At 39.0% G+C, this 26,455-nt stretch overlaps 1 protein-coding gene across 5 annotated transcripts in view; it reads left to right on the plus strand.

The window, feature by feature from the left end:
* The window catches only part of prdm16 (PR domain containing 16), a gene marked incomplete at its 5' end in the record, with an annotated part of 226,185 nt that extends 218,576 nt beyond the window's left edge, over positions 1-7,609 (plus strand). For 4 of the 5 annotated variants that reach the window (XM_084087636.1, XM_084087635.1, XM_084087638.1 and 1 more), the window contains 3 exons: positions 612-833; positions 3,090-3,261; positions 4,170-7,609. In XM_084087636.1, the coding sequence (XP_083943762.1) occupies positions 612-833; positions 3,090-3,261; positions 4,170-4,304 (529 nt within the window). In that variant the 3' untranslated portion in view covers positions 4,305-7,609. The remainder of the gene's footprint in view (positions 1-611; positions 834-3,089; positions 3,262-4,169) is intronic. The other variant, XM_084087637.1, reaches the window with a different exon arrangement.
* Between the last annotated feature and the right edge of the window lie 18,846 nt (positions 7,610-26,455).

Consider the following 26,455-nt stretch of genomic DNA (forward strand, 5'->3'; position numbering starts at 1 on the left):
CAGGGTGGAAACGATTCTTCTTTTTGAAATAAAAAAGTTTGCTGTAGTATGTAGTCATATTTATGAACATCTCCCATCCACCCACACAATTTATGGAATTTAAACTGAAAAAAGGTGTCATTCAGATTCAGAAATCGCATTGCAAAAAAATTATTTACATTGATTCATGGTTTTGGTTCTGTTTTCCAGTACAATATCTGTTCAGTATCCTTAAAACAAGATCAATTTACATGAGAAAAAAATAATAATAATAATAACTTCTGATTATCTGAAAACAAGGTTTGGATGTGTATTTTTTATTTTTATTTTTTTACTGAAATCATGACAAAAACACTGTTTGTTTTTTTGTTTAGTTTTTTTTTGCTGTGCAATGACATATGACCTTCCCTGTTTACATATCAACAGAAATTTTGTATTCAAAATCAAAGTATTCAAATAGTTATTTTACTCATTTTGTTTGCAAAGAGCTTAGCTAGTAAAACCAGAAGTTGTTTGCATGAAGACATGTTAAAGGTACAGCAGTAAAATCAGCCTGTTGAATACAACGCATCAAAAAAAATGCTGAAAATGGTAAAAATGTAAAACTAAATGAGGACTGTTTGTTATTACAGGTCAGAGCTGACAGAGGAAGAGCATCCTCAGAGTCACACTCACACTGCCTCCAAACTGGAGGAGGAGGAAGAGGAGATGGAGGGAGATGATGAAGATGAGGAAGGCTCGTTGACAGAGAAGTCTCAGGACGAGACGGCCTCTCCCGCCACTATGGTGCAGGGCACTTACGACGAGGATGAGGAACCCACCCCTCTCCCTATGTCTTACGAACACACGCGCAGGTCAGCAAAACACATCTGTCTGCTTATTTAAGAAAAGATTCAAAAGAGCCACTCTCACTTAAATGAACACTCATTTTTTAAAGATGTGAAAATGTAGATCATACAGTCGAGTCGGCATGATTCATTTCTGCCTTTTCGATCCGTTTTACTGCAATATGATGCTTTTGTGACATTGGCAAAAAAGAAATTTGGTGCAAGTAATTACTATGTTTGTTTGTTTGGAGTAAATGCACTGATGAAATATTTCTAATAAGACCAGAAACATTGAGAGGGTCGATTTCGATCTCATGTTAAATTTAAGAAAGTAGAATGAAGTATGAATAGTGTAATCTATATTATTTATTACAAGAAATTAATTATTTTATTTAGCAAGGACGCATTAAATTGATCAAAAGAGACAGTGAAGTCATTTATACTGTTACAAACGATTTATCTTTCAAATAAATGCTGTTCAATCAACATTTTCTACAGAAATCCTGAAACAATTATCACCTTTTCCATAAATATATTAAAATATTTTTAACATGGTTAAGACCCATTATTATAATAATTAAGCACCAACAATAATTGAGCATCAAATCAGCATATTACAATGATTCTGAAACTGTCATTTTAAATTGTAACAATATCTCATAATATTACTGGTTTTACTGTCTCTTTGAACAAATAAATGCAACCTTGGTACTTTTAAGAGATTTCTTAAAAAAAATCTCATTCAAAAAGTTATTCAAATGTATCCCAAACAAACACAATCATGTTGTTTACCTCCAGTTGTAAATGCCACTAAATGTACTGCTAATTTAATGCGAAAAGGATTCGATTTTGGTTGAGTGTTCATTTAAGAAGATCAGAAGTTTTGTTACAGAAAATTTACTGTAACAAAAGAACAATGTGCCTACAATGCTATAGCTCTGTTCCAAAACCAAGTGAGCTGCATAGACGCAAAAAAAAAAAAAAAAAAAAACCTGTTCCAGAAGATAGTTTCAAATCAATTCACTTATTATGCTGCCTTTGAAGCCACAAGAGAGTTGCTTATGTAGACAGCAAAGCAGCTCACTAGGGGTGCGTTTCCCGAAAGCCAACTATGGTCGCAAGGTCCATCATTATCAGCATAGTTCAATGAGCAAGTGTTTCCCGGAACCATCGTTCGAACGAACATTCGCAAACAGCATCGCAAAGTTGAGTGGTTGGAACGACAGCTCTCGACCTGTGGTTAGAAGCAGAGTTTCCTGTTTGCATGACATGTGGACTCGATAAATCCTTATCTTGAGCAAAATAAGCAAGCTGACATTCACTACAATCTATATATTTTATTTCAAATAATATACGAATGTCATTTACTTCTTTTAGTTTTTCAAGAGATTTAAAGCGTCGTTTTTGAAAAGCGCGCATGTGCGAACGTGCTCTAGTACGTAAGAACGAGCCTATGATCTGGAAATAAAGCAAAATAACTGAAATAAATGAGCATTTTCCTCAAATGCCATGTCTGTAATTTTAGCAAAAAATCGAGCATTAGTTCGATCTCAAACAGATTCATTAAAAGAAGTTAACTATTAACCAATGTGGTTGAATGACAAATTTGCGACAATACGGTTTGGGGAAACAGTCGTGACTAGCTAGTTGATTTCTTCACGATGCATCGTACTAGTTAAGCATTGAGTTACGTCATTGTACGGGAAACACACCCCATATTGAGGAACAGAACGTTCATTGTCTTCCATAGTGTTTACTACTCATTGTCTGTCAGTCCTCATACAATAACTAACGCAACTAATCACCTGTCAGTACATGTGTGTTTAATCATTGAAACTTTGGTTTGCCTAAACAAATAAAAAATGATCAGTTTAACAGTCTCCTGCAATTTTGCACACATGCAATGAGCGTCCAGTTCTGTTGCATTTCGGTTCACTTTTTCGCCTCTCATTTTTTGAATAGCATTGCTGTTGGAATGCCACTGGCATCTAAATGTTTCAATGATCAATATTTCGTGGCACATTTTATTCAAGAGCAAGTGTTTCCCAGCATCTTGTTTAATTGTGCATGGACAGAGATATGGACAGAGTTCTTAACACCAAAAGCTGTGTCCATTTGTTTTGTGCTTTCATCCGCTAGTGTGATGACCACCTATATTTTTCATGTCCCGTCACCATCTCATCCACTGCATGCTCCTCAAATGCATCCAGTTCCAATATTTAGATTTGAATTTGCGGGCTAACTGAGGGTCCCCCCCCCCCCCCCTTCCCCTTCCTGGTACAGGTGTATTGAGGAGGATGCAGGCCTATTAGATCTGGAACCTCTGGCTGGTTTCCCCAAAGGCCTGGAATTCCATAAGGCTGGCGAGGAGCCCTATGACATTAAAGACATTTTTAGCCCCTCGGTAGAGTCGGAGGCGCTGAAAGAAACTCTTTTCAGGCAGGCTAAAACACAGGTATGTGACTGTACCTGCTCCAGAGAGCTTCTACTATGCCATGAGCCCATGTCTTACGGTACATTACGTCTCGTTACGTCGAGAGAAGGACAGACAGTTAAAGAGCCTCTTATCAATATGGACACAGTTCTTTTTAGTTTGGCCTTTAGGGTTCCCCAACCATTTGGTAGACTCTGTCAGAAAAGCCAATGGAAAACGAAAATAAATAACGTAAATTAAATTGTATGTTTTGAGCAGTCAAGTTGATATTAAATATCTGATATTTGAGATAATTTATATTATAATATTATATTTTTCAATTCATTCAATTGCCCATGCAGAAAAATATGTTATAATATAACTACATGCAACTTTTGCACTACCTAATCATTGTCATTTTTATTTTGTTTTATAAAGAATATTTTCAGTGTTCAATGTTGATACAAATATTAACTGAATGATATTAACATAACTAACACTATTAGCTTTCTGTATCATTGCCTTGTATATCTAACTTTAAATTGTCTTCTGGTCTCAACATTTCATGTGGAGTTGTTACGTGTCTTATATGTGTGAACCCAGTTGATGGTTTTACTTTAATATTGTTTATTGGCAGGAAAATGTCTGATTTGGAATCCTTCATTATGTTTGTAGGATTTATGTCCAATTGATATTGTATCATGTAAAGAATTTATAGAATTAAAGTTTAGATTGCATTAGAATGATTCCCAAAAAGTGATATGTTTTTAAACCCACATGCTGTTATTTATTTATTTATTTATTTATTTTCTGTGGAACACAGAAAGATCTGTTTTTGAGTATTCAATAAGCAGCTGAAAATAACAGCATGTGGATTTGGAATGACGGTAGATAAAAGACGATGTGCGTTTTGGTTGTGAGATGAAACTTTCCTTGTTTTCTTCATCCAGGCTTATGCAATGATGCTCTCTCTGTCTGAGAACGCCAATCTGCATTCATCCTCCCAGAACTCCTTGGATGCCTGGCTCAACATGGGAGGAGGGCCGTCGGAAACCAGCTCCTTTCACCCCCTCAACAACATCTGAGAACAAGAACAAGACAAAACAGAGATCAGAAGAGATGGAGGGAGAAAGGAGGAGATGGGAGAAGAGACCAACATGAAGACCAGCAATGCCACAGTAGACGAACCACCACTATGCGCATAAGGAGGAGAACGTGCTGTTGAGTGAAACAGACACAGGAACCAATCATAGATGGGAGAGTTTTATTACAGAGCATAAAAGCAAGAATGAAATCATCAAATCCCAGCCATTCAGCATCTTTCCTGTCTGCAACTAGCAACTATAGTGCGTTCTCTCCTCCAGCTGAATCAAGAGGGGGCGATGCATTCGAAAGACTCTAAAATCACCTCTCCACCTCACTTTCAATTACATGCATTTCACAGAGACTGCTCTCAAGGGTTTTTTACCATGTTCTCGGAGAAGCCCAGGCCGGGGTTGACCGGACAGGGTAGTTGATGTGTTTCTTCAACTGGAGATTTTAACCGTTTCTATACAGCATTCCATTCTCAAGTTGATTTTCTACAGCACTGTACCAAGGTTCCCTTTATATTAACTCACAGCCGAAGTCTTACAGTAGATCATTAGTGTAGACATCAACATTGATTTCCAATGGCAATAGAAGCACTTAAGTCTAGCCCGCAACTAGCATGCTAACTTTCCCCCAAGGCTGACCGCAGTTTGCAAGCCGCTGGCTCTAGAAGTCTATGCTGGAGGTCACCTTTGTGTTTTTTGTTCGGCTGCTCAACAGTCAGATAAAAGCGGTCAAATCTTCATATGATATATCACGCAGCATGGTTGTTCATTTGTATAGCATCATCGTCATTGTAATTATTGTTGTTATGGTAAGTATTTGAGCTGTATACAGGCCTTTAGTCTCAACTGAACGTTTGTTTTTAAGAGTTAAATTATTCTCCAGTGGGGCAATTGGAAAATCTTTTCTCCTTCTTCTTGAATTCAGTAATATTATGATTTTTTTTCTATGTGATTTGTTCCTCGGTAAACAGTATTGTTTCTTTTTGAGCACATCTGTGCTCAAATGTTAATATAATTCTTTAGTGAAGGACCAAATTTGTACAATATTGTTGTATGATGTACAAACTAAGTTAACAGTTGGTAGCAGAGAGTGTTGTGTGCCAAATAACCCCCTTTTCTTTGACAATCATTTCTTTCCCAAGTGGTCGCCTCCACTGTTAGTAGTTTTTTTTTTTTTTTCTTCTTCCTCTGTTGTTGCTACTTACATTGATGAGTGTTTGTCTTTTATTTATTCTTATTTAGATTGTTTTGTTGTTTTGTTTTTATTAATGAAAAAATGAAGAAAAAAATGTTTTACCCACTCTTTTGAAGGAATGAAATTACTGAAATATCATGGAAATTCAGAAATGTTCAAGCTCTTTGTAGAAAAGAAAGTTGCCAAAATTACAAAAGACTGTGTTTCCTTTATGAGCACATAATCATGAAGTCTTGTTTATGATGCATCTGTTCAACCATTTAGAAATGTAGGCACTGCGTGATTTAAAAAAATAAAAGAAAGAAAAAAAATGTAATTAAAATATCAGGTAACTCAAATAGAGGGGCATTATATTTTAACATTTTTACACATTTTATCACTCATAGTAAAACATATTCATAAAAAAATGGGTCAACAGTGTATCTCTGGGTTCAAATTGCATGTTACCCATGTCCCATTATTTTGTCAGCTAGTCCTTAATATCATATCAAATTCTACATAATTCAAATGCTTGATATTGTTTGCATACCAAAAAAGACACCGCAAGTGAGAGGCTATAATGGGATTGTGATTAAATGGTGAGCGGCAACATTTAATGTTCACAAGAGCGTAGAGGTTTCTGAGAGATGCTCAAATCCATGAATACACATACGAGTCCTTATCCAACTTCTCTGAACTGTGAAGCCAGCGAATGAATCGTAAACAGCTGAATGCATATCATGAATGTGTAGAGTAGATTTAATATGTAGGTTGAGTCAAACTTCATAAAGTTAACTTCTCTTGATTGAATGTCTTTTTGGTCAGGATTTCATACCTTTACTTTTTGGATGTTAAAAAGACTCTACGTTCTCTGGAATCAGCACTTAAATCAACACACCCCTGTCTGCCTAACACATACTTTCCTTTACATCTGAGCTCTTAACTTAGTACTGATTTTAACGACATTTTTCCAAGCAAGGCTGGTTTTAACAAGCACTTTAAACTCATGGGTCAAACAGGCAATTTTATCAGATGCTTTTGAATAAAACAGCATAGAATATCCAAGCGTTCTCAGTTTTGAACATTTACGAATGTTCAGTTTTCACTGCGAACACAAACCAAACCAGATTGATTCGACTGGCCTTTCACAGGGAATCTGCTTGATAACGTGCTGTTTAAAAACTTGCAGCAGTCTTGTATTTGAATATACTAAAAGGTGGCACTATTACCCTGTTTCATACCGTATCTCCTCACTATATAATTTACTCGAATCCTTGAGTAAAAAGCCTGTGGGATGCATAGGATTTCTAGGGATGTAATGGAATTATGAGTATGAAGTCATGTCACATACTACTGTACTTAGCAAGCGCTGTAGGTGAAGAAATTGACCCACACTGTTAAAATCATCATGAATAATGGTAAAAAAATGAGCAATGCAGATGCCCTTGGCCCACTGTTACATTGCAAACAAACGTATCATTTCAAAAACCATAAATAATGTGGTTTCTCTAAAAAAAAAAAAAAAAAAAAAAAAAAAAAAGTGTATAGTATTTCAAAAAAATAACATTGATATGTCCAAAAGTTCATTTTAAACATGGGTTTGAAAATAGATGGTGCTTGTTTCATTTGGATATGAGTTGTATATTGCTTCTGTTATGTTTATTAAAACTATTGTGCATGACTTGTGTTTTAGAGGTCATAATGGTGTCCATTTGTGAAATGTGTATCTTAAATTAAAAAGAAAAAATAATAAATAAAAAAAACAATGAATTTGTAGATGCACTTATTGTACATGTGGTTAGGTTAGTAGGTTTGACTTTAAGTCCTGTTTACTGCCTTAAATACTATGGGCAGATGGTTATTGAACTGAACAATATGCTTGTGGGAGAGAAATAATGACAAAATTTAAGGATTGTAGAATAATACTGAAAATTCTGAAATTCTGAAGTTCTTTTTTGATGCTTGTGATTACTGAAGATGTACTTTAGAGCAATTTCATGGAAAAGACATGATTCTGATGTTAATTCTGTAGAATAGATATGTATACCAAATGTAATCTTTCCAATGCTATGAAGAATTTATACATGAAATTGATATGCAATAAAAACCTGTGTGCTTTTTATATGAATGCTGTTTTTTTTCCTTAATCCTGTAGATGTCATCCATGAGGACGACAGTTGAGAAAATGTCCACAGTGTGCAGAGCTGAAACAATGGTGACTTTGAAGAATTCTTTGAAGAATTTCAATAAATTCACATTTAAAGGATGTGATGTCACCAGAAACTCAAAAGCTAAGAGAATAAAGATTTCATGTGTGCTCCATTCCAACACATTCTCATCCCAAGGCGTCATATACTGACGCTTTTGAAATTTCGTCTACATTCGACGCACATGGCACCCTTTAGCGTCAATATGTGACGCAGATTATGGGTAGGTTTAGGTCTGGGGTAGGGGTTAGGGTTAGACCGCTAGGAGGCGCCTTCTGGCCCATATTTATCTGCGTCTCATATTGACGCTAAAGGGTGCCATGTGCGTCGAATGTAGACGAAATTTCTGACTCCAGCAAAACATCACAGTGTGTTCACCCTACCTCTGATTTAATGTGGGAAAAAGATATGTAATATTTTCAGATTTTATGCTCATTTGGTAGTCCAGAAGAGTGCTAATTGATGTAGGTGTCTAGTGCAAGAACAGGTTTACAGAACAGATCTATGTATTCTCTGAAGGGATTTACGACCCCAGAAGAACAGTGAGCATTTCAGTTATTGAGTTTAACATGTTGATGGTGCTTGGTGATTTTACTAAATTTTTGATCAAATCAATGCAGCAGAACGTGAGTCCTTTGCTGCGGCCTCCGAAGAAAACAAACAGCTGCTCTAATTGCCGAAACTGGCCAGAGCGCTCTGTTCTGGGAACCAAGGCTGGTTCTGCCAGTGTGTTGCCACCAGAAGAACTGAATATTTCTCCTCCCTGACCCGACTGATGAGCTGCGGGAGCAGGGCTACATTGAGGGGACGCGTAGAGGCACAGGCGAGGCCATCTCTGGGCCAGTGCGAATGTCTGGCAGTGGGAATTCTCTTTCGTCGTGAAGAGATCCACATCTGTCTGACCGAAGGTGTGCCATATTGCGTCGACCATGAGTGACCGTGAATCACCCTCACTGAGTGGAGGTTCGGTCGTTCGTGCCCATTAGCCGGTTCGCCACTAGGCTGGCCATAGCTCGACCAATGGCTTGGGCGGTGGCTTTAGTAGCGCGCAGGGCAGGTCAGTTGCGCTGCACAGCTCTGGCCGGGTCCAGACTCATCCATGTCATGGAGAAGTTTGGCCTGATACACTTGAAGTACCGTCATGGTATGTAGCACAGGGGTGGCTTGGCCGCAAGCAGCAAACACCCTGGAGGCAAGCGCTAACAGATGACTGGCCTTGGCCTCCCAACTGATCGCCGTAGGTGGGCAGAGGTGTGCAGTGACAGCTTCTTCCACTGGGGGAGCTTTGTATATCCTTTTTCATCTGCGCCGTCGACTTTAGAAAGAACAGCCGAAGAAGACTGGACACGTGCTGAATACGGGAGCTCCTGATGTACTTCAGGGAAGAAAGAAGCTGGTTGTTGGCAAGGGGGCTGATGGCGGCGCCCTGTCTGCAGGAACCACTTGTTGAGTTGGCTGCGGGCGGGCTCTTCTGGGGCCGACCATTCTACAGTAAGTCGAGCTCTTCTACGGCTTTTGAGAGGACTCGCAAAAGCTCTGTATCAATCCTAGGCCACGCTTCATCTGTCTCTTTAGGCAGCGGAGGGGATGAGTCATCGCCAGAGTTTACCTACTCAAACCACTCGAAGGTGGCCAGAGACATGAAGTCAAACTCATCATCAGACCCGCCAAACAAGACCATACCACTCGCGCCAGATGAGGGGCGTTGATCTTCGTGGGTGAAGAGGACAAGGGACTCGCCACGCTGAGGGGAGAGTGAGGCACTGAGCGCTGCTCAGCCTGCCGGCTCCACTTCTTATTTCGCCTAGGCTCGAGAGGGGAAGGAGATGAGGGAGCGGGCGGGTCGCTGAAGAGCGTGATCCGAGCGTGCAGCGTTGAGAGGCTCAGCTTCTCACAGTGTGGGCATCTGGAATCCAGAAGAGCTGCCTCGGTGTGGGCGCTGCCTAAGCACGAGACACACTCAGTGTGCTCATCTAGAGTGGGCAGGGAAGTCCTGCACTAGCCGCAATCGCGACGCGGCATTTGCAAGGTTGCAGGAAAAGCTCTTTGAAATTTGCTCTTATATTTAAGTTTAAGCTGGTTGCTGGCGAGGAGGCTGGAACCACTCTTTGAGTCGGCTGTGGGCGGGTTCTTCTGGGGCCGACCAGTCTAAGCCAAGCTCTTCTGGTTGTTGGCTCCGAGGAGGCCCCGATGAGGCCCGATCAAGCCCCAGAATGACAGTGGAAACGCAACTGGCCCTGGCATGCACTAGCATGCTCGCTTTTGGCCCGACAGTGGAAACATGGCTAATGACTCCATTATGAAAAAGGCCCAACAGAGGTTGTACTTGCTTTGTCAACTAAAAAGTTCAACCTGCCACAGATGACACAGTTTTCCTCAGCTGTTATCGAGTCGGTTCTGTGCACTACTATAACTGTCTGGTTTGGGTCAGCCAGCAAATCAGACATAAGAAGACTGCAACAGACTGTTAGACTGTTAGTACATCTCCAGAGTGAAGAAACTGGCAGGTAACATCATCACAGACACCCTCTCACCCCAGCCACAACCTGTTTGCACCCTCAGACAGATCTCTGCACACTAGAACATCTAAGCATAAAAACAGCTTTTCCTCTATGCTATCTCCAGCTTAAACAATTAACACAGCAATTACTACCTTAGTTACAACCTTAGTTTCTATCATTCATACCTAATTCATACTTGAGAGTGAGGCAATAATTAGATGTAAATACATATACATATTGTTATTTATACCGCTGTATATACAACATAATGCACAAATCTGTGCATAAGTCTAATGTTCCAGATGTATACCACTTTATTATTATTATTATTATTACTATTATTTTCTTTTCTTTCTTAGTCTTGCTTCTTTAAATGTTCTTTCTATTCGTGTCATATATGTATGCATGCATGCAAGTATGTACCCAGAGCTCCTGAAAATCCACAACAAATCCCTTGTGTGTTTGCGCATACTTGGCAAATAAAGCTCATTATGATTATGATTCTGGTGTTTTTAATTCGATTACATCAATAATTTGTAAAGATTGCTTTTAGAAATCTGAACCTTGTTTAGGGGGGCTGAAAAGTTTGTAACAAAAATAGAGGAAAATGTCATTACCTTTCCCTCTGCTTCAAATGTATGTATACAATCCATTAAAATCCATGTACTGTATGATGAGATCATTGTCAGTGTCTGCATAGCAAACACAAGGAAAGTTTACAATTGTCAACCACAAGATGGCGCTTTACTTAATTTTACACCACCTCGTTTGGTTTGTTCGATTTTCATTTGCACCCATTCACCTTTGAGACCTGCTTGTAATATTTTATCGGAAGATTCTGCTAAAAATTCTTGCACGAGAAATGCCACTTTAATAAACAACCTTCAAACAAACTGGTTTAACAAACTGTTTTGTCAGCCTGTCTGGTGGGGAAAATATTTGCATGTGAAAGCCATGTGTGTATTCGGTGCATTCATTTATAATAGGATGGGTACGCTGATACTATTTATATAAAAAGGGAGCCATTTATTTTTGTAAATTATTAACAAGAGATTTACTCTTGATGGGATTTACTGATGGACTGCGTGTGAAGAAGAGTAGCCTACGCCTAGTTGGACTTGTGGTTTGTTTGTTTGTTTCTTTTCTTTTCTTTTATTATATAGCTTTATTTATTTATTTTCCGTACACTTCAGTTTTGCTTATGGAGACTTAAAATATTTTCTTTTGGTTATTTCGAATAATTTAGATTTTTTACAAGGTGGTTTTCATTTTTAACCTTTTCCTCTGTCGTACATTTGCCTTTATAGTTGTCTATTCAAATGAAAAGGAGAATAAATATTTTCCAAATTGTTCATTTATAATAGGCCTATAGGCTATTGCACGTGTAACCCGAAGACCTGAAATTATCTCGTTGCCTTGCGTTCTGTTTTATAAAAAACAATATATATATATATATATATAGAATCATAATTAACACTTGTTAAGACATAGCAAACACTATATATTTGTCTCTAAGCCTTAGTTTAGTAGCTAGTGTTTGCTAATGTCTTAACAAGTGTTAAAGTGTCACCGTTTTATTATTATTAACACATATAGGATACTGTCTATTTTTATTTTAGTCTAGAAAAAGAGCATGAAACGTAGTAGCCTACAGTACAATCGGTAACAATCCGTTGCAAAACATGCGTAGGCCTAAAGTTATTTTTTGCTTTCATTTTTCCAAGTAATGATGTTTATAAATGGCTTGTTTAAACGAATAGGGATGAATAAAATCGTGAAAAGCGCAAGAAAAACAACCGTGCGCTCATAAAATTACACGATACACTACATGCAGTGACTCGAAGATTCTGTCTCGCTCTGTACCTTCACCATTCCTCTTTAACCCTGTCATTAAAACTACGTCACATATTGCACATCAAAGAAGAGACACGGACACGATGAGATTATTCTCAGGAAAAGAAGACAGTCAAATATGATGTTATAGCGTTTGATTTGGATTTTCACCCAAGAAACTTCAGTTCCAGTGGTTTAGAATACAAGTGTAATCTCATGTCATCTCTGGAGTACATGAAAAAGGATTGTTTTGCGTCTGGGACTCTGTCATCGGCCTCTCTGAAAGGCACTATAACTAAAATCAACAGCCAGAGACATAAAGCTCGAAAGAAGATCTCACTCCAAAAGAAAGAGCCAGAAGCAGAATGTGACTTTTGCAGGTAATGCACAATTTCAGTATTTATTTACAAAGAATAGGCTTTGTAATTTTTTTTTTAGTAAATTAGTTAAATAATTTATGGATATATGTGTTGTCAATTTAACTATGATAGTTCATATTAATATGGTTTGTAGCATGTTGTTTTATTTGTATTACATAAAACAAATAGCCTACCCTTTGAGTTTAAAGCAACCAAATAAATTATTAATCAAATTACCTTATAACACATTAACAAACAGGGTGCATAATATGTATTATCTGGCTTAATTTTATTTCAAGTGGTTGACACTTAAGTTACATTTAAAATGTATGAATTTATTTTTAGAGATGATAAAATAAAATACTGCTAGAGCTTTTCTTAGAACTAACATCACCTTCTGAACCTTTATTTGTGATATATGTTTAATGAGTTGGTGTTTTGATGATGTTAAGTCCTCTGCAGGTGTCCTTGCAGAGTAAATACTGTAGTCAATATAACAATGGACATAGAATTAGAATTTAACTGGCATTAAACTGGAATTTCAAAATTGCTGAATTTATTGAACTGAACTGAACCAATACTGAACTGATTTGAGATGAAAAATGACAGTATTGTCTTTTGGAAGCTGATTTATAGCAGAATTTAAATTGGTTTAATATTTGATGGTTTGCATCATTAATGCTTTTATTTTCCTATTTATTACCGTGAAGCACTTTGAAACAATATATATTGTATAAATTTATATAACAATATACACTGAATAAATAACCCGGGTCGCCCGTGATTTTGCCAAGTAAGACATTATTTATTTATTTATTTATTATTATTTACCTTTATTTAACCAGGAGAAAAGTAAAATAAAAAAAATATTTTACATGATTGTCCAGGCCAAGATAGGCAGCCAAGCTTGCATACACAATTATACAAAAAGTTGCAACATACAATACTAAATCCAACATAAAACAAGTTAAAAACATTTACACACCATTAATTCAGGCTATTTAGTAACATTTAAAATGACTATAAAACACCAAGTTTTTTAGTTTAATCTCAGTCTGAAGAAGATTCCAATCCGAGGTGGCGGCATATTTGAAGGAAGTTTTACTAAACTCAGTTCTGACAAGGGGGACACAAAGATTGTAACTTGACTGAGAGAGCAATGAGTAATTTCCAGGCAATTTCCGTTGAATAAAACAACAAAATCAAGAGGGCAAATAACCCAATATGGCTCAATAAATACCAGTGCTTTTTTCTTGGAATATTCAACAAAGGCCAAGTTACTCTTTGTATAGTTCACAATGGTGTGTTGAAAATGTACAATCAGTTATAAATCCCAGAGCACCATGGTTCAGAGCTTCCAGAGAGGCGAGAAGGTAAGAGGGAGCATGCTGATATATTACATCCCCATGATCAAAAAAACAGTAAAAAAGTAGCAAACACTAATTTCTTCCTCACATCAACTGAAAAGCAAGACTTATTTCTACAGTAAAACCCTAACATTTTCATGAGTTTTTGCCTCAAATAATTAATATGTGAACCAAAACGTAATGTGTTATTGATAGCGTGCTCTGACACTGATGCAATCTGACTCCCCTGAGAAGTCCAAAGAGTGATGGAATTCTCTGAAGAAATTTTTGTTTGAGAATAACATGCATTTTTTTCAACATTTAAGACCAGCTTCAAAGCACAAAACCTATTTTGGATGATATCAAAAGCAGATTGCTCCTTAGTGGGAACTGGACAATAAATAACAGTATCATCTGCTTAAATATTAAACCTTGCATTATCAATATTAAAGTCAAGGCAATTTATATATGTACTGAACAATAGCGGCCCCAACACAGATCCTTGAGGGATTCCCTTAACAACCTCTATAGGATCTGACTGAATACCTTCCACCTATACACATTGAGTTCTTTCCTTTAAATGTTCCTGGATCAACATCTATTGTTGATCCAGGAACAACATTCATGTCCAAAAACATAGTCCTAATCCTATCCCTACCCATAATTTATCCCTAAAATCAGAGGAAAACATCTAGGTGACTATTGTAACCCCCGTTCCCTGAAGGAGAGAACGGACAAGTCACATCGGTACGTCGCCTGAGAGCCCAATCATCTTCGGGTGTAAATAAATGAGCCAATGGACATTGGCAGGTGAGATTTGCATCACAAACCATGCCCTGCGAAGCAGATATATAAGGAAGCCCGCAAATCTAGCCGATTCACATTTTCGCTGAGGAGCCGAGCTGATGACCCGTCCGCTCAGCAGTGGTACAGCAATTGTGGCGATGGGACGTGACGTCTCCGTTCCCTCCTTCAGGGGGTTACAATACTAACCTTGATGTTCCCTTTCAGTCGGTCACGTTTGGTCACGTCGGAATGTACCGACGAATTGGGATCTCTAATAAAGCGCCACTATTGCTGCCCCTTCCAGCACCCTGCATAAGCCACCATCTCCCCCCGCACCTATCGGGGGCGGACAAAAGTACAGGGATTTACACAGAGAGCGTCAATCACTGCTGTTCCATCTAACCTGCTCAGTGAGACTATTGGATAACACTGGGGAAGCGTGCCCTTCGCAAGGGGAAGGGAACACTGCGGAAGCCACATCCTGCCCATAGGGAGGTGTCATGTGGAGGTTACGCATATGGACTGGCCAAGGGGCCAGTGCAACATAAGGAAGTCTCTGGGGTAGCTCCAGCCCAGTTAGGGGTGAGACAATACCGGACAGAGACGGCAGAGCGGATTCTGCCAAGGGAAAGACACCCTTTTGATAAAATAAACCCCATAGGGGAATCAGAACACATGCCGGGGGTGCTGGACGAACTGTTCGCGTATTTACAGTATTTAACTATATTATTAGTCTTGATAGCGTAGCTCATATAATGGATTTCTCAGCTATGTCTCATTTAAGTCTGTGGAGAAGAATAAGCGCACATATCCAGGTCATTAAGAGGGGAAGTGCGCAGCAAGCGAGACACAGAGTGGGGGCCCTACTCATGACCAGCTGCTGGTAGCGAGTACATGGGAGGACACTGGCTCTATACAGAGATTATAGAATCTCACAAACGTGTTAGGTGTCGCCCAGCCCCCAGCTCTATAAATATCAGTCTGCGAGATGCCATGTGCCAGCGCCCAGGAGGAAACAACACTCCGTACAGTGGACTCTCAGCCATAGGAGGCACGGCTCGCCTTGGGACTGATAAGCCATGACGATGGCATCCAGTGAGCTTGGAGACAGCCTTTCTCTTCTGCTGGCGTACGAAACAGACAAAAAGCTGGTCTGAGGTTCTGAAGGGCAGCACTTGCAGGTTTACTAACTAATCCCTGAAAGGTGGAGGGGAACCTTGGGCACATATCCAGGCACAATTCGTCGACTGAAAATGCCTGCCGGTCCCCTAACCTCTTGACTGAAGCAAGCGCAGTCAGGAGCTCTGTCTTAAAAGATAGAATTTTAAGCTCGACTGACTGCAGCGACTCAAATGGAGCTTGTTGCAGGGCCGTTAAGACCAGCTAGAAGTCCCAAGAGGGTACAAGGTGAGGGCGAGGAGGATTTAGTCTTCTCCCGCCCCTTAGGAACCCGTGATCAGTAAGTGCTTTCCCAGGGACTTGCCATCTATTGTATCATGATGTGTGGTGATAGCGGCAACATATACTTTCAGGGTGGAGGTAGAGCGCCTTCGCTCCAGCCCTTCTTGTAGGAAGGAAAGCACAGCTCTGACCGGGCATTTTTCTGAGTGAGAAAAGCAAAACTCGACGAACAGGTTCCACTTCAGAGCATAAGCGTGCCTCGTACAGGGCGCTCGTGCTGAAGTGATGGAGTCTACTACCGCAGGGGGAAGTTCGTCTTAGTCCTCCTCGTCCCGTCCAGAGACCACACGTGGAGGTTTCAGAGGTCCGGACACGGGTGCCATAGGGTGCCCTGTCTCTGAGAAAGTCTGAGGGGCTGACAGAAAGGGCTGTCGCGAGGGGCATGAATTCTGGGAACCAGGCCCAGTTGGGCTAATACCTGGGCAAGGACCTGCTCCTCGTCCTCCCTGACTTTGCACAGTGTCGGTGCGAGAAGGTTAACTGGGTGAAACTCATACTTGCATAGGCCCCGGGTCCAGCTGTGTGTCAGTGCCGAGGGTCTCCTTGGTCAGGGAGTAAAACAACTGGCAGTGGGAGGTGTCCGGAGAAGCAAGCAGGTCTTCCTGAGCGCCTCCTAAGCATCTCCAGATCAGCTGGACCGACCAGGGATGGAGCCGCCACTCTCCCGGGAACACTGGCTGTCATGAGAGCTCGTCGGCTGCACGATTCAGCTGTCCTGGAATATTCATGGCACGAAGCAACCTCAGATGGACACAGTGGAGGCGTCTGAAGGGGGCAGCACAGTCGAGTTTTCATCCCAGAGGACACTAGCCCATCCTCCGCCGGAGCCCCGAATTAAACGCTAGGTCCCCCATGAGAAGGACCAGCAATCTGCCCCAGAAGCTCCACAGTTTGCGATGCGCTAGAGGAGTGAGGGGGCCATGGAGATTGACTCGGCAGCTGGGGCATCACTGGTTATTCACTAAAGTAGCCCTGTTCTGAACACCAGAAGAGGAACTAGATCGGGGCCTAACAGAGGGGACTCTATCTTTTTGCAGGTAATCGAGTCTCGACCGCAGCATCACGATGGTCATCTTCCCGCAGTGGGTGCATTACTCATCCACAAACGCTACCTCAGCGTGCTTTAAGCCCAAACATGTGAGGCAGTGATCGTGACTGTCAGATGGAGCCAGGTAATGACCTCATCGGGAAACACACGGACAAAATGACATCTTTAAAAAGAGACAGTGTCACACCCGTGCTGCTCTTTTAGGGAAATTGCTCTTTTTAAAGAGCTGAAGCGCGCATACCAACACCGGGGAACCGGCCACCACACAGACTAAGCAGGAATTTAAAGTGCAGCCTGCAGCTGTGATTGAGAAATGCTCTTTTAGAAAGCTGAATAAACAGCAGAAAATTTGCCCTGTAGCGACACCAACAAAGAGCTTCCCAAACTCGTAGACACTCGGCTCCTAAGCAAAAAGGTGAATGGGCTAGATTTGCAGGCTTCCTTATAGTATTCCTTGGTGTGGTCCGCGATGCAAATCTTGCCTGCCAATGTGTATTGGCTTGTTTAGTTACAGTCGAAGATGATTGGGCTCTCAGGTGAGATCCCAATTTGTCGGTACGTTCCGACATGATGTCTAACATGGCAGACTGAAAGGGAATGATACGTCACTAAGAATGGTGTAAAAGCCCTAACCCTTGTTGTAAGCCTAAACTTGATATTAAGCACAATTTGGTTGATTGCAATGTTGTTCCAGGAACATTTTCTACTTGGTGAGATCTTTAAATACTCACCATGTATGACTGAGTTTTGTTTACGCTCTGTTCACAGGTTGTCTTTACTCAGTTGTGGCAGTCGCAGCCGTACTGTTCGCAGAATACTGATTGCTTGTGTAATATCTTTCCTGTCTCTGCTTTCTGCTGTGACCATGGACTTCAACTCATCTTTGGCTCATTGGCAAGCAACTGAAGCTTCACTTAAAAAGCTAACGTCCTGTAGAACAAACGTCACTCTCAGACTCACTATGGAGCTCCAAACATTAAGAAACCTCAGTTCAGCAAGAGAGAAAACAGTTCATAATATCAAGAAAGAACAGATCCTGAACTCCTGGTCCTTGATAATGCTCACAGTTAACCATTGTTGTACTAGTACTGATATGGACAGTTTGGGCCAGCCATGTGGTGTTGAGTTACCTGAGTTTTGTGAGCATCTTCAGTCCAACCTCTCAGAGTTTCTCAATGCTACAGGGAGAGGTGAGTTAATGGATGCTAATGGTACCACAATTTTTACTCTTGCAATTGAGAATATATTAAACATGTGGGGCATTAAAGATATTGACATTGGTCTCCTCAAACACAACCCAGAGTGGACAGATGTCCTTGCTCTGAAACTGCTCTTAACAGTCCATGAGTTGAACTATCGGTTGATAACAGGTGAAAAGAAGGAAGATATTCAGGATGAAATATGGCATGCGACAACAATCATGTCAGTCATAAAAGACATGTCTGAAAATCTTCATCACTGCTGGATGGAAAACCCTGATATTGAGCTAAACCTGACTAATATAAAATATTTAATCTACTCTACTGCCACAACTTCTGAAGGATCCACAGAGTTGACATTAGCCTTGGAGAACACTCTGAGATGTTTTCTTTCTAGAGCTGGATGGGCTCTGAAACTGAAATCCAGAGACATCTCTTCCAATATCAGTCTGAAGATCTGCCTGCTTGCCATTGCCTGTCTCATTTACCCCATAGTGCTGCTCTCCTTCAAGCAAATGACGGAATGGATCCAGGACTACGCTCAGACCCTCAGGGAGAAGACAGAAGCCCTGAAGAGAGAAAGACGTCTCGCAGAAGATCTTCTTCATCAGATGTTGCCCAAAACTGTGGCCAAGCAGCTACGCCAAAACAAACACGTGAAGGCTGAGAGTTATGAGAAGGTAAATGGTTATACGTTTTTTTCTGTATATTCCCATATGATCTGCTAAAACAGAAGAAATCTTCCCTTCTTCCAAAATTCCCTTTAACAAATCAAACTCAAGTCTAAAAAAAGGCAAGCATATTCATTAGGGATGTTGGCAAGATGGCAATGTGTGGAAAGCGCACATGGTTCCATTCTGTTTGTTCTTTTTGTTGTAGTAATTGCCTGTAATTATGGTATTCCATATTCATCAGGAGATAAAACAGCTCATGAGGGAGTGGGGTAAATTACACGTCTGTATATGGGCAAATGTGCGCACCTGAAGCTCGTCCCCTTAGATTTAGAGCACTTAAAGCAAATAGATTTTTCGAAGAACTGGACATATAGTGTCACATGTAGCAGGGTAATAATTTAATATTACATTTCAAAATAACAACACATTATGTGTCAGGTATGTGTAAGGTAACTCATATGAGCAGCTTACATTTATTAGTGGCTTATTACTTGTTTATTACATTTAATTATTGCTATTATTATTATTATTATTTTTCATAATTAAGGTTAGTGATCTGAACAAACCAATAATGTTAAGTATTAAACTTTGGTGCTTAACTTTTCATGCACATTTCATGCTCCAAATGCTGCAAATTGTGCAAATTGTGCAGCTTGTTGTGTGGATTTTAACCTGCAGATGAATATCATCTCAATATAATCATGAACATCATATCAATATAAACTTGTGGTTGTTCTCTTTAGACCCCTTAGCAATGCAATAGAAACTACACTGAAACTACTAACACCATAGCATTGATTTAAATGTGCAAGCACCACTCTTTTTCAGAAAATGTAATCTATTAATCGCGCTTTTCTCGATTAGCTATGACATGTAGACATTAATATACTTGACTGATTATTTCTTCTAAGAAGCAACTGATACATTTATTGTCTTGCAGGTGACTATTTTCTTCTCTGACATTGTGGGTTTTACTACTATATCAGCCTCCTGCACTCCACTACAAGTTGTTGAGATGCTAAATAACCTCTACATGTGCTTCGACACACGCATTGACTCCTATGATGTCTACAAGGTATCAACATATTCTGAAACACATAATCACATATAATCTCTATGAATTATCATACAGCAAATAATCATAGCATGTCTTATGCTAAGTTTATGCTTACATTGCTTAGGAGAACATGTCAGAGTAATTTTTTTACCCAAAGAATTGTATTTAAAAAAATAAAAAGATTCCTATTTTAGGATTTGTTTTTACATTGTGACTCTAAATTTCCATGATCATAATGCTAAATAAATAAATAGATAAATTGGGACAATGACGCATTACTGAAATTGTAAAGAACACAGAAATATTAAGCATCACAATTGTTTTCAACATTGCTAATAAAATATTTCTGAAGGACCATGTGACACTGAAGACTGGAGTAATGACTGCTGAAAATTCAGCTTTGCCATCACAAGAATAAATGACATTTTAAAACATTTTAAAACAGTAACTGTTATTTTAAATTGTAGAAGTATCTCACCATGTAACTGTGCTTTTACCGTATTTTTGATCAAATAAATGCAGCCTTAGTGAACATAAGATACTCAGAAAGATTAAAAGAATCATACCGACCCCAAACTTTTGAACGGTAGTGTAGTATTTATCAAATCAAATCAAATCAAGTATATTTGTATAGCGCTTTTCACAATACAGATTGTATCAAAGCAGCTTCACAGTATTAAAATAAAATAATACAACAAAGTTTGTTTCTAGTGGAATTTATTGATTGATAGAATAAAATTAAATATCCCCAAAATATCCCCAACTGAGCAAGCCAACTGTATTTAATTTGTGGTAATTAAAAAAAGTTCAGTTCAAAAGAAAATTGTGTATTATAGTAATGTGAATTTAATGAGAATAATAATAAAAACCAAAAAGATGCTAAAAAGATGCTCTACGGTAACGAGAACTGTCACAATTCCAAACATTTACTGTATATATGCAAAATATATGTCATTTTTATCTCAAGTTAAAAGAAGTATTCTTTAATGCTGCTAGATTTCATCAAATACATCTTTAATGTCCATCACAATCATTAGTTGACAAGCTTGTGTGTTTGAATGAAACAGGTGGAGACTATAGGAGATGCATACATGGTGGTCAGTGGACTGCCGGAGAAAAACGAAGATAAACATGCTGATGAGATCGCTAAAATGTCTCTGGATCTGGTGGCTGCGGTCAGACAGGTGCCGATACCCCACATGCCAAACAAACGCCTTCAGCTCAGAGCCGGCATACACACAGGTGTGTGTATTCTCTCTTTGCACAAAAACTGATGATTACAGATTTATTAATAAATATAGCTGCAAGCAGCAATTAAGGGGCCAAGCGCAAATGAGGCATAATGAGGAGTTATCAAACTTCAACAATGAGTAATTAAATACATTTTTAGATTATTTTAGGCAAAATGGCTGAAATATCATCAACACAACCACTAGTAATATGATTTACCTGCTTATCACTTTTGGCCAATTGTCAGCACCACCTATTGGCCAAAAGAGTTAAGTAGTTAAACCACACTGATGTTGTGTGGTCAGTGTGAAGTGGCAATATAGTTGGATGTCAGTTACAGCTGCAGAATCATCTTGGCATCATGGCAACAATTTATTTAATTGAAATCAAAAATATTTTAATAACTTTTTGTATGAATGGTATTGGGATATTCTGAGCCGATTTTGGTGAATATCGGATGAATGGTCTAGGAGTTGGAAAAAGTAAGTTTTTAAAGAAATTCAAAATGATGGACAGACATTTTGATCGACTATGGCATAATTGGTATCATTGTTCTCAGTATGAGTCAAGGAATCTGTCAACACTAGTTGCAACAACATGGACAAAATGAATCAAAAGCTATTAGAATTTTTGGAAATTTCATTATAATTTTACCATGAGGTTGCGCTGTCTCAAAACATTTTGAGTTCCTTCAGCGCATGGTGCAGGTGACATACTGAGTCTCAAGACAATACGCTAATGCGTTTGTCAAATACAGCATTGTACAACAACATTTTTACACGCTCTTCGTCAAATTCATTTGTGCGTTTACTGAGAACAGTGTGGTTTATCAAAATTATTTTAATAACCTTTTGCCAGCATGGTCTGAAGATGATGTGAGCCAATTTTGGTGAAAATCTGATGAACCATCTAGGACGAGATCCACAAAGTATGTTTTTTCGAAAAATTCCATATGGTGGAAATATTTTTATGACGGAAAATGACGAATCGAATCATCTTAAGCCAAGGAATTTAGTTTCTAGCCCTTTTATGATTCAAAAGTTACTAGCATGAATACAAGTAAATTTTTGGACCGTTGGTAACACTAGAGGGATTGAGTTAGAGACTCCAAAATTGCTGTGGTAGTGTTGTCTTTCATGTCTCTCATACCTCTTAAAAGGCCCCTGTGTAGCTGGCATTGTTGGTTACAAGATGCCCCGGTACTGCTTGTTTGGAGACACAGTCAACACGGCCTCTCGGATGGAATCTACAAGTCTGCGTACGTTCATCTATCTAGTTACCGTGAAGTCTTTTCATCTTTTGCTGACCATTTTTTATTTTATCACCACTGGTACTTCTGTATTCAGAGGTCATGAATATTTTCGTTCACTACATCACCATAGAGACCTCATCGTATTCCTCCATTGAGCTCATAACAGCCTCCATTTCAACCATGACATTAGCATGTGGCTTAGCTAACAACATAATGTGTCTGAGTTTCACCTCAACACCAATACAGCTTCGGTTCTTTGGCTGTTTTGCATAACAGGTGAACATTAACGTTTCTTTTATCTGGTCTTCAGCACAAAAGATTCATGCAAGCTCTGCTACATACCTGGCACTCATGAAGGACAATGCATATGAACTGCAGTTACGGGGTGAGATTGAAGTAAAGGTGAGAGTACAATGCTTAAAATCAGATTTAGTCAATCCACAACGTGGATTATCTATATTTCTTTACAACATGATTTGAGGTTATGACGTATGAATTAAATGTTTGTCTTCACAATATTTAATCGAAATGCAAAGATGTTAACATTAACAATTTGACATAAATGTGTTTGACTTGGGTTTTCAGGGAAAAGGAAAAATGAACACCTATTGGTTGATTGGTCACAAGAACTACAGTGTTCAGAATGACAGTTTGGTGTGCCACTGGAACCCCAATATCTCAAGAAAGAAAAAGGCCCCTGTGGGGAGCAACGTGTCCATAGAGAATGTAAGTGTTCTACTTGTACTACTACTTGTTCATGGAACATACACTACCATTCAAAGTTCAGGATCAGTGAAAATTTTTCCAAAGAAATTAATAATTTTATTCAGCAAGGATGTATTAAACTGTTCAAAACTGACAGTACAGACTTTCTATAGAATCCTTAAAAAAAAATCATTACAGCAGAACCACAATTTTCAATTGTGATAATAAAAAGAAATGATATTTGAGCACTAAATCAGCTTATTAGAATGATTTCTGAAGGGTAATGTGACTGAAAACTGGAGTAATGATGCTAAAAATACAGCTTTGCTATTGCAGGAATAAATTACATTTTAAAATATAATAACATAGAAAAACGTTATTTTAAATTGTAATAATATTTCACAATATTACTGTTTTTACTGTTTTTTTTAATATATATCCTTGATGAATAAATCCTTGGTGAGCACGAGAACTCTTTCAAATTTCTTTTTTTACAAATATTACAGACTTTTAAAAATAAAATTAATATATTAAGCATATTCACACATTTTGGAGATCATTTTCAAAAGATTAACAAAACAGTCAAGGTTAAATTTACTAAACATTTGCGCCACTTTACCATTTGCTAATTCAGCGCCTAAAAATAAATAGAAATACAATCCATCAGCAGTCCAACTTTTTCAGGATTGCTCGCCAAAATATAGTTTTAAAGAGATGTTTGTCAAATGATCATCAAAAAATGGAGAAAATCTTTATAATTACTTTGACCATAGTGGTTGAAAGTTTCTGTAGAGCCCCGGTAAATTACACTAGATCATACTGTGATCTGTGACCTACAGTACCTAGCACTCAGAAAAGGAAGTATTGTGACTTGATTTGCTTAAAGGTGCAAAAAGCGATTTCTCAGAAACACTGATGATAGAATAGAATCGGGCATTTATATAGCGCTTTCATATGTACTACTGTACACCCAAAGCGCTTTACAATCATATCAGGGGATCTCTCCTCAACCACCACCAGTGTGCAGCATCCACTTGGATGATGCAACGGCAGCCACAGTACAACGGCGCCAGTGCGCTCACCACACACCAGCTATAGGTGGAGAGGAGAGAGAGAGTGATAGAGCCAATTCAATGTAAGGGGATTATTAGGAGGCCATGATTGGTAAGGGCCAATGGTGTGTGGCCATGACACCGGGGTTACACCCCTACTCTTTACGAGAAATGCCATGGGATTTTTAATGACCACAGAGAGTCAGGACCTCGGTTTAACGTCTCATCCGAAGGACGGTGCTCTTTGACAGTATAGTGTCCCCGTCACTACACTGGGGCGTTAGGACCCACACAGACCACAGGGTGAGCACCCCCTGCTGGCCTCACTAACACCTCTTCCAGCAGCAACCTGGTTTTTCTCAGGAGGTCTCCCATCCAGGTACTAACCAGGCTCAGCCCTGCTTAGCTTCAGTGGGCAACCAGTCTTGGGCTACAGGGAGTTATGGCTGCTGGCACAAAGTTATGTGTATTATCATAAAATTATGATATTTGAAATCAACCCAAACACACACACCCAGGCCCTTAAACTAACTTTTTGCCACACCTGCCAATGGCTGGTGACTCAAGAAAATTTACCGACTATTTTTTGCAAAAACAGGCAATATTGACACCAAAATTTTAGATACCAATGAAAATGCACAATTTTCTATCCCAATTTCAACCCACCAGCTCCAGACAAACAATGACACTCAAAACTGTCACTAGGTAACATTTCAACAACAGCATATCTTGGTTCTGTAAAAATATAGCAAAATCACTGTTACTCGCATAGAGCAGAAACAGCGCAATCTCTGCGTTTGTTTTCAGGCCTTCCTGCTTCGGTCTCTCTAATGCTGGAAAGCTGTTCTAATATTACCACGGCTCCTAAAGCTCTTGCCTGATCATAACCCTTCTTTTTCCAGCGATATTCCCCTGTTCTTTTCAAGATTGTAATGTCTCTCAGCCATCTCTCTTTCTACAATCTTTCTTCAAATCTCCCTCTTGCTCACTCTCTCTCCTCCCCCATCATGAGTGTATACACCTCCTACTGCTGATTGTGTTGTGGCGCTCGGTCCGATACGCTTTCAGCAGCGTTTGTCAGTAATCGCTAACGGCACTTTTAATTCCTGTACTGGATTAGGTGCTAGTAGATGATGAATGAAGTAAACAACACTATGAGCTTAGTTTACAATTCTTAGTAAATTCCTCCTGAAAACTATGTCCTAACTGTGACATGTAAATGTATGTTTTTGTCCATACTGTGCAAAGATCGATAAAACATTTTGTTGATCACTTTGATTTGATTTCTGGTGCGGGCACTCACTGATCCAAAATTCCTCTTTACATAAATGTATTAACTGTAATATACATCAATGTTATTTGTTCTGATAATGTTCCACAGCAGTTTCACATTCAGTCTGGACAAATAGCTTTTCACTGGATATTGTTACCTCATGCCTAGATAGGACACAATGCAAACTTCCATCATACACTTACATATCACTGTACATTATTGGAGAAGCTGTTACATAGTGCAAGAAAATGCACTGCTGTTACACTGAGAGTACATTGCTACAACATCTGCACCACATTTTTCAGTCCAGCATCACCGTCCAAAGTATAGCTGACAGTATCACACCAGTCTCTCAGCCTGAAGTCCTGCCCAAACTGAAGGGGTCAGAGGTCACACTGTGCGTTTGTGCACAGGTGGAGAACTGCGCCAGCAGCTTCGGCACGTTAGGCTCGATGGTGGGAGCACTGCAGGAGACGGAGGAACGTCCACCCGAGCAACACAACGATAAAAGCTCTCTGCTTCCTGGTGCAGTGTCTCACAGCTGATCTGCACTGTCCAGATTTACTAAATAATCTGATGATTTTACTGTTTTTTGTGTGAAGGTGAATGTACTATGTGGGCCTTTACTATATATTTCATATACACTTTATATACACATTAATGTTTTAATACATCATAAAAAAAATTTGTAATAAGGAAATTATTAAAATATTGGTACTATATATTTTAAAATATATTTATATAAATGCATTTTAATATAGGTATTTATTTGTAGCTGTATACAGTACAGAGTTAGCTACTTTATTTACTTTTTTGGAAATTGGAAGGGTTTACTTGTTGTAATTTGCCATGATATTTATTATTTTCTTACACCCAGAATAATACTGCTTATTACTAAATCTCACATATAAGAAAATAAATACATAAAATTAAATTAAAATAACAGGATAACAGGATAAAAGGATAAACAGGAAAACAACTGTAC

Source organism: Abramis brama, assembly GCF_963993115.1.
Source record: "Abramis brama genome assembly, chromosome: 16".
NCBI classification, from domain to species: domain Eukaryota; kingdom Metazoa; phylum Chordata; class Actinopteri; order Cypriniformes; family Leuciscidae; genus Abramis; species Abramis brama.